General features: G+C 33.3%; 1 protein-coding gene across 1 annotated transcript in view; it reads right to left on the bottom strand.

The window, feature by feature from the left end:
* LOC111641761 overlaps window positions 1-10,022 on the bottom strand; it is a 131,157-nt gene that overhangs the window by 4,800 nt on the left and 116,335 nt on the right. Inside the window, exons 17-19 of the mRNA XM_023387974.1 lie at window positions 6,456-6,545; window positions 6,250-6,375; window positions 2,420-2,555 (exon numbers count right to left, since the gene is read on the bottom strand). Coding sequence (XP_023243742.1) covers window positions 2,420-2,555; window positions 6,250-6,375; window positions 6,456-6,545 — 352 coding nt within the window. The remainder of the gene's footprint in view (window positions 1-2,419; window positions 2,556-6,249; window positions 6,376-6,455; window positions 6,546-10,022) is intronic.

Genomic DNA, 10,022 nt, shown 5'->3' with positions numbered 1-10,022 from the left:
AGGGGACCGAGACGACTTCAACGATACCCTACTTTTGGACCGGAGACGAAAAATAATAAAGTTATCATACTTTTTCTGGTGATCGCATGATATAATTGTGCAGTTAATGTTACCTATGGTGAGTAAAATGGCAGCTCGTCTCTGATTCCAGCAAACAGAAGAAAGGAAACAGTAGGGACGCACATTCTAACCTAACCTAACCTAGTCTAGTCTAGTCTAGTCTAATAAATTACCATAATTATTACCAACCAAATTATTAGAATAGGTTAGGTTAGGTTAGAACGTGTGTCCCCACTGTTTCCTTTCTTCTGTTTGCTGGAATCAGAGACAAGCCGCCATTTTACTCACCATAGATAACATTATCCAATTATGCTTGCTTACTAGTGCAGTTTAAAGATTGGTGACACTTTGAATTTCATAGCAATTGGTTTTTGCGACAAGCACACCTTTTGTGGTACATTTATTTGTGGCAAAGATCTTATTTTCACTTTACCGAGTGCCTAGTAGCTAATGTGCGGATTACCTAGATACTCTGCACATTATCTAGGTAATTTGAGAAATGGAACAATTTTCACAACTTTAATGGATCACCCTAGTTAATCTGCAGATTAGCTAGGTAATGTACACATTAATGACTTTCGAGCTTTAGCGGTAACATATATACCGTATATAGATGTGACAATCATGTATATATGTATGTATGATACATGTGACAATATTGAATTGGTATTTTTGTAAGAATTTAAATCAATATAATATTTTGATATTAAATTCTAAACCTCTATTTTATAAAAAAGTTGAGAAGAATGAGGAACAAACATTTCCTTTTTTGACTGTTAGTTCCTAAGAGAGATCGTTATCTCTCCTATGACTAAATATCTGACTAAATAAGACTCATCTTGACATCCCATCAGATGGTCAAAATACTTCTCATTGGAAGAGAATATTTGTATAAAAAGAGTTTACACGCTACACTCAGCGTGCATAGTTTTAAAGTAGTCGCCATATCTTAATTTTGTGTCTGATCTCCTCTGCTCCCCAACTTCCACCTCCCGAGGACATATGTATAACTGAGGTATTAGTATAATATTTATTATAAACTCTCAATATATAGCAATAGCATTATATTTAGATAAGTCAATGTCCTCTAGGTTACTTTATTTGTTTATTAAAATGGAAGGGAATGCTCATATTAGTTAAATATTGGACACCCTATCGACATACTTATTACACTCCCCACTCGTAACTAATAGCCCTCCTATATTCTATAAATATCCTTTAAGCCATCCATTGATAATGTGAGTGGGTCTTACCAACTTGTTGCTGTTAAATATTCGATTTATTGTCTTAATCGAACCTGGTTTCTCACATACACTGACATTTTTATTATGAATAGCTTATATTGGGAAAAGTGGATAACACTTATGGAATAGAGTTTGAACCACCTATAGCAGGGACCTAGTTTCTAGTAAACAAAATTATTCAATTTTGTTGCTAAAATATTTAGTATTAAAATACTAAAATTGATGGTCTGATTCCATATCTAAAATATAACATTGAGCTAGTTTAATATATTGAGTATGGATGGTCTCAATGACAATCCTTTGGAAATTACTTTTTTTGATAACTTACAGGTTCTTTAACTAAATGCAAATTAAATTCCTTCTGTTTTTTGGAGTACTTCTTAATTTTTATAAGCATTTAATATTAAACAGTTTGTTACAAAACGACACTGATGATTTCAGAATGTACAGGGTTTTAAGTCCCACCAGATTTCAAAGCACTGTATCATCAAGATGAAATGTCATAACAATCATCATGAAATAACTTGCAAAATAAGTGTAAGTTTGGAATAGACAATACTGACATCAGTGTCTCTCAAAGCAGTCAGTTGTTTTCAGGATGGCAACTGTTCAGAAGAAGGTGCAGTGTGTTCTGTGGTTGCTGAATTTAAATCATATTGCAGTGTGCAGAGTTCCAAAAACTTCACAAAAAGAATGCTCCAGATAACAGGAGCATTAAAGGTAGTTTTATAACTTCAAAGAAACTGGAAATGTTGCAGATTTACTACATAGTGGTAGACTTGGAGCCAGCATGAAAGTGGTTGAATTGGAGAGGATGAGTGTGCTCAAGAGTCCCAAAAATTCCATCAGAAGCAGGACTGCAGAATTAGGAATGAGTGCCAGTACAACACAAGGTAATGTCTAAACAATTTAAAGCTGAACCATATCACTCACCCTCACTATTAACTTTATAATATGTCTTAATAGTCATTTTACCAAGATATTTTATTTTCATCTAAGAAAAAGAATCTTAGATGAAAAGCCTTAGAATAATAAGAATTATTAGGAAAAACAGTATAAACAAGGTCTTGGAAAAGTCATTGGTTTCTATTAAATAATAAATTTTTATTTCATACCTGATTGAGTCCCATCGATTTTATGAATATTGTTTAAAAGGACATTGTGAAGTATAACGGGCGGTTGACTTTTAGCATTTAGTTTCAAATCACTGGGAAGTTTCTCCAAAGATTTCTCTCCAAACAGCCAGTCTGCCTATTAAATTATATTAACATTTACAAAAATTATTACATATAATTGTACAAACTATTATACATAAAGTATAGATAAATATAAATTACTCTAATTTTATATTATACTAAATATCTAAAAAACTAGAAATATTAAAAATTTGCTCATACATAAAATTTTAAACTCAAAAATAAAAGATTCCCATACAAATCTTAAAGGAAATAGGTCTTGATGGATTTGGCTGAATTTTTGATATTTTCTAGCTCTAGTGGTCCTGATCATTTTTTTTACTTTGTGTCTATGAAGACTTTTGGACAGCTTTTGAGTTATCAAGCATCCAAGGTGCAAAAAGCAGTGTAATTTGCACAAGTATTGCAAAGCTCTAAATCATTTTTGTTTCAAAATAAAAAAAGATGTTTTCAAATTTTATTGCTGTTTGGCAGATTATCCAGATTTCTTTGTAAGGAAATCATTCATTATACAATAACATGCAAGTTTGAATTTGTTGTCATTTTGGTTCATAACAGTAGATATGGTGCCCTTCTGATAAGAAATTAACTCTGCTGAGACTTGTATAAAAAAATACTTTGCAATCATCTATGTGAAATTGAATAAAGGAGGAAAAAAATTCATAATTCTTCTTTATTAACATTAATGATTAACTTCCATAATTCTGAAATAGCTTGGTATGGCTTTCAGAAATAATTTGCATTGTTATGTTTGTGACAAAGTATTTCTTCCATGGCAAACAAATTGATTGAACAGATGGAGATGAAAGTGTTGACAAATGTAACATCACCATTCAAAGACATTAGGAATTTTTAGATCACTGCTTATTGTAACAAATGTGACAAGAAAATGTACAAACTGCAATTATTCTATTGCAGAATATCAATAACATATTTAAAACACATCATTTTAAATTTTGAAACAAAAACAATTTAGTTCATGACGTGCACAAATTATGCCTTTGCATTGTGGACACTTTATAACTCAAACTGTTCCATTGTTTTACTTTGTGCCTAGATAGACTTTTGATTGGTATCACTAGAACTACAAAATATCAAAGATTTGGCCAAATCCACCAAGACCAATTTCCCATAAGGTTTGTGCAAGGTCCTTTTCCACATATAAAACAATAAACCCTAAAAAACATTTTAATCTGCAGTCTTTTTATTAAATCTTCTAACGCTTTCAGTCAATTGTGTGAGATAAGCCAGGAGTACAAAGTCAGACAGAACTGGTGTACCACTTAATCGGCACAAAACCTCGCAATCCGATCCGATCTCTATCTTTTAGGAGGGCTTTAAAAGTGTTTAAGAAAGGTGGAGACGTACGATTGTATAATCCGGTCTCCTGTCAGGATTCCCGACACCAGCCTAGATATAGCATGCTTATATGTCTAATTTTAGAGAAATATTGAGTGTGGAGGTGGTGATTAAGTGGAGGGGACATAGGTGTGGATAATAGCCATTAAAGAGACCATAATTAAGTAACATAACAAAATTATTTAATTAAATCAAACAAAATAATAATACAATTAATGGGATTACAAATGATACAGTATATTCTGAACCTATATCGCAGAAAGAAAATCAACTATCTAACTTAAATGTAATTCAACCTATACACGTGAGAGAGAGTTCACATCAATCTAAACAGATTATACTATCTTCAGTCTCCATAAGTATCTTGTATTTGAATGCTGTCTTCCCGTTCAGGATCAGGGAGACGTTTAGGAATCTTAACATCTATGGATGCACTATTTCAATATGATCGACATCTTTGTGGCTGTCCTCTTAACTATGAACAGCCTTCTTCCGCTGAACTGCTCTATATCGTATGGTGAATTCTGTTCTCTAGGATCTGGACTTCGTAGAATTGCCTAAGTTCTATATGGTAACCTCTTCCAACGGACTACCCAGAATGGTGGGAAAAATGTCCCTTTTATATGAGTCGACAGCCTAACCGATGCCAGGTCTTGTGTGCAGTCATTTCTGATTCAGCTTACTCATCATTGGAGAAAAGAAATGAACTTCCTATCAAAATCGAAAGTTTTGACATCTGTTGTTCGAAAAATTTGTCAAAGTACAAAATATTGAATTTAAATCATCCTCTTTTTTTCTAATTTCTTCAAAAATGCTCCCCCTTAAATCTTGACTCTCACAATTGATTGACCTTCTTCAGGAAAAATCAAAAATATTTAAATTTATAAAGAATGAAACCTGTGTTTTTAGAATGTTTTTAAATTTTCTTTTACATCTAATGCACATGTCCGGTATCAATGTGTGATGAAGGGACCCTCAATAAAGTGTTATTTTAAAATTCAATCGTCTGATTTAGGTTAAAATCCATAAAAATTATCTCCCACGGACTTGCTTCCTTGTTGAGGATGATCCATCTAGTCATTAATGTGTCACCAGGAACTTTCAATAAATTTCCAGTTTGTTGCCAGCCAGGCCCTTGGCAACAAACTCCTGACCTACTAGAAACTCCCAGAAGGAAAAATTCCCAATAACCAGGGAGAGTGATGAGAATCCAGGCACTTGTCTTCTAGTCGTTCAACTGAGAATGTAAGAACTTGAACCTGCATCTTCCGAATACTACTTCTGAACATTACGCAACCAAGAAGCCATTGGATATTCATTTGTGGACTGTTTTAATCATCAGTTTCACCCCTCTGTGTTACTACATCCAGGACATTAAAGAATCACCTTCCAAGTGCCCAAATCCAGGATTACTACACCACATCTCTTAACAAGGTATTTATCAACATGTGAGTCGTTTGTAAACTCTTCTCTTGAACGAGCTAGTAATAATCAATGGGACCTTTAGTCATGCTTGATATCGACAGTATATCTATAGTCTCTTTTGTTAGAATTAAAATTGTTCTTGTTAGTTAACCAGAGTTCTGAGTGAATCACTTCCTCGTCTCTCTCCTCAACTCTACTCTGAATCCAACCGTTTACCTGCAACTGCTCGCATGACGTAAAGTCGCAATTTCAGAGTCCTGAGAGACTCGGTGTCACATCCTGACGCGGTGTCGAAGAGACACCGACCCTATGGTCACATGTGAATAGATATGATAATTACAATACACAGGATAACAACATACAGAAATACAAATAAAATAAAAACAATAAAAATAACATAAACGGCAAAAATGTGCCTATAACTTTTACTGTCTGTGAATTTTTTCTTACTAATATAATCACATTAAGCATGCACTCCATGCCACCGAAACTTTATTCAATTCTCTAAAATTTATTGCTTGTCCTGCTTGGTTAGTTTTGTGTATGTGCCATGCTTCTGTGTACTTAATGTTTGCTTGTCATCATTCTGTATAATGTATGTTTGTACATGAATCTGGGGAAATGAGGCCTGGATACCTAGCAGGCCAGATTCCATGGGAGATAATATGCAATTGTCAAAGAATTCTTCCAAAAACCAGATTATGATCGATGGCACTATTACTTGCTCATAGACAAAAGTGGAAACGTTGTACATACAACTTAAAGCCCTTGTATACAAAGCTGTACTTATAACTTTAATGTCGTTACAAATTTCTCATAGCACGGTAGCTGTTTGAACACCCTGTAATTGCTTTAAAAGCATTTAGGCTTCTTTTCAGTTTTTATAAGAAACACAGCAAAGAAAAACTCTGCTTAATATAAATAAGAGTTTTAAAAAATGATGATATAATAATTTAAATACTTACATAAGTAATCATAGTTTCAATAATGTAACACTGATAAGACATGTCTGTAACCATTGTTAACATACTGCTTTCGGCAGATCTCACTAATGTTGGTCCAAACACGATGGCTAAATTTCTTGCCTCCATCTTTAATTTTAAACATTATATATAAAAATTATTAGTACTAAACTTTTCTTCAAATAATACTAAATTTATAAATTTCTTACTTTATTGACATTCGAATGACTGACAATTGTTTGCAGATGCTTCATAAGCAGCTTTAGAGTTTCTAAATGAGGAGGAGGAAGTTGTGATGCCTGGAAAAAATTGATTATTTAAAATTTAGGATGTTTGTATATGTTAATATAAGAAAAGAACAAGTTGACTTTTTAGTTGCAAAGAACATAATTTCATAATTTTAAGATACAGAATGTAACTCTGTATCTTTAAAATTATAATTTTTTTAAAGATTAATAAAAATATGGAATTAATTATTATATACAAATTTTCTCTACACATTGCACAAAAGTTCTGTAGGTGAGTCTTAAAAAGTCTACTATCACACTTGGAATTCATTTGTCTACAAGGTAATAGTAGAACTCTCCAACTTTAAAAATGCATACTAAAGGAGCCCTATTGCCTTCTCATTTCTCAGGAATGATAAGGATCCAGCTAATGAAAAATCTCTACCTAGGATTTACTCAATTCTTTTGCAGGATAAAACAGTGCATCATCACTATGAATATGTTGGTGTGATATATAGATCTTTGGGCATTAGAATCAAGGAACATCAAAATGCAATTAGAAAGTACCTATGTACAACTGCCTTGGCAACTTTTGCTTGTGACTGTAATGTTGATGTTTCTTTTGACATAGCACATTGCTCCAACATGACTTAAATATTTAGAAAGTCTGGAAATTTATAAAGCTATCAAGAAAGAGACTGCAGTAGTGTCACATGCTTCGAGGGCATCATTTGAAGTTCTGTAGTATTCTTTACGTTTCTCCTCACAATATTTGTATACTTCATTGTATTTATTTAATTATTTTATTTTGTATTTAATATTTTTTGTTAATTTTTAATCTTATTTTCTATATTTTGTTTAATATATTTATGTTCCTGCATATGTGACTTGCTACACAAATTTGTATTTTTTTCAGGGCTGTGGAGTCGCGTAAAAATCTACCGACTCCAACTTTTCCTTACCATCCGACTCTGACTCTGACCAGGGGCGGATTTGTTATTGAAAGAAACCCGGAAATTTTGATGTTATCACGTGACCTCAGAATAAAAGAGGTCACGTGATAACATCAAAATTTCCGGGAAGTCTTTTAGCTTTGGAATAAAAAGTTTCTACGCTCTAAGTATTATATAAATATGTATTCGATAATTTTTACTTTTCTGGCTGTTATATATAACAGAGGAAAAGTGTAGCGCTTGCTGAAAAAATGAGTAAAAAAATTTTTACATTTTTGGACTCGGGACACCTCGAAATTTCATGATATGCAAAAGATTCGAGGTTTTTCTATATGTATGGATGTTAGACTGTGGGGGGGGGCATGATTTTGTTCACCCTGTTCGAAGCCTAATAATTTCTGTGGTCAGAGTGGTCAGAATCGGAGTCCGATGGTTTAACACAGGAGTTAGTTATTAAGCATTAAAGTGGTTGAACTAAATCATGTCCCCATATATATTCTAACATCTTAGGGGAGAACATCTTAATGGGTTTTACTGTACTATTATAAAATGGCTAAAAAGCTTACTTTGAGGGTAGATACAAGTTTTAATTTTTTATTTTTCTAATTTTGAATGCTAATAACGAGTAAAATATTCATTAAGAGATATGACACATGACCACTTTTAGGTCTTCACCCTGTCGACCTTTAATTAAGAACCAAAATTTAATAGTATTAATNATGTGAATTATTCTTCCTGGAAAAAATAAGACATTCCCTGAAAATAAGACCCAGCGCATTTTTCAGAGCAAAAATTAATATAAGACACTGTCTTATTTTCGGGGAAACACGGTAGTTTTACCTGTCAGTTTATATGAGACAATACTATATATGGGGTACCTACTTAAACATCTATACGGGCAAAAGAGATCTTTCCAGCATTGCATGAGCAGATGCATGTTCCAGTGTTAAATTCTCCAGTTATTTCATGATGATTTAGCCTAGCAAACAAATAATCTCTGATTACAAAGGATAAAAACAACATTGCAGAAATTGATACAAAAAAGTGGCTATCATCTTTTTAGGGAACATGTTCAAAATGACTGTATTGTTAACAAAGGCAAAGATGTAGATGGTTGAGCATGGCATTCTTAGCACCACTGTTTTACAGACCACTTGTACATATCTTACATTGATACTTTTAGATGACTAAGGAAAAAATCCAGTTTGGAGTCAAGGTGGAGGCTGTGTTCTCTTATCCACTCTGCAAAGCAGTGATGCATGTCTGCCAGCAATGAGGTGGAAGGCCATCTAGCTGGTACCAAACTAATATTTGAACATCTTAAACATGACAGTGGACAAATGACTTGCCATCGACTCTATAGTTGCACCAATGGCAAGTCATTTGTCCACTGTCATGCTTAGGATGTTCAGATATTGGTTACATTTGGTTTTCAATGCTCCAGAGAACCTGCTTCCATTGATTTACAGTTCAGTTTTGCCCACTGGAGAAAACCTGTTTTGTTATTTTTGCTGATCAATACTTTGTCCACAAAACCCCACAAGACTAACTTCGGTATACATTTTGGGGCATGAAATGAAACAAAATGAACACACTATGTTGCACCTTTTGCATCTCACAAAAGATTAGCACATTTCTCCCCCTTTCCCCCTCTTTGATACTTCATCACATTGCAGACACGTGTGGTTACATTGCTTGCTGGTTATTACTCCTGGTTATTGTTCATTGATAAAGATCTGTTTTGCCATTTCATCTTCTTAAGTATTGTTTTATTAGGTGACAGTTTTCTCTTTTAGCCCAAACCTTGACTTATTGTCACAGTTACTGTCCTACTTCCATTTGATTATTATTAAGTATAGAGATGCTTACTCATCCAAAATTAACCAAAAATGCCCAAATATGACATCCAATGAAACTCTGTTCTGGCATCTATGTGAATCACAGAGTACTACTATCAAACAACTGATTCAGGCATTTTATTTTACAGATGTCACATGCTTTGGTAGGAAATTTACATTTTTTGCAAGAGTGTCCAATCACTTTTTGCAACATAGTGTATATGTTACTGCTAAAGCTCGAATATAGAGTATATGTTACCGCTAGCTAATCTGCAGATTAACTAGGGTGATCCGTTAAAGATGCTAAAATTGCTCTATTTCTCAAATTACCTAGGTAATCTGCAAATTACTACTAGGCACTCGGTAAAGTGAAAATAAGATCTTTGCTGGAACAACAGCAACGTTTCTGTACGCTTAAATTAACATATTGTTCTTTATTTAATTTTCGATATCTAAAGAATCAAGTTAATACAATCAACAAATTAGTTGATAGAATCAATCATCAACCAATTAAAAAACATACAAAAAATCAAATGGTTTAAAATATTAATACAATTAGGGAAATTATTATATAGATAACCATCTATGGAATTTCGGGACTTTGAGTATCTATCTGAACTGAGGAGATCGAGACAACTTCAACGATACCCTACTTTTGGACCGGAGACGAAAAATAATAAAGTTATCATACTTTTTCTGGTGATCGCATGATATAATTGTGCAGTTAATGTTACCTATGGTGAGTAAAATGGCGGCTC

Source organism: Centruroides sculpturatus, unplaced genomic scaffold (assembly GCF_000671375.1).
Source record: "Centruroides sculpturatus isolate CEXI.00-Female unplaced genomic scaffold, Cexi_2.0 scaffold660, whole genome shotgun sequence".
In the NCBI taxonomy this organism is placed as follows: Eukaryota; Metazoa; Arthropoda; class Arachnida; order Scorpiones; family Buthidae; genus Centruroides; species Centruroides sculpturatus.
This window is presented reverse-complemented; position numbering and strand designations above follow the sequence as displayed.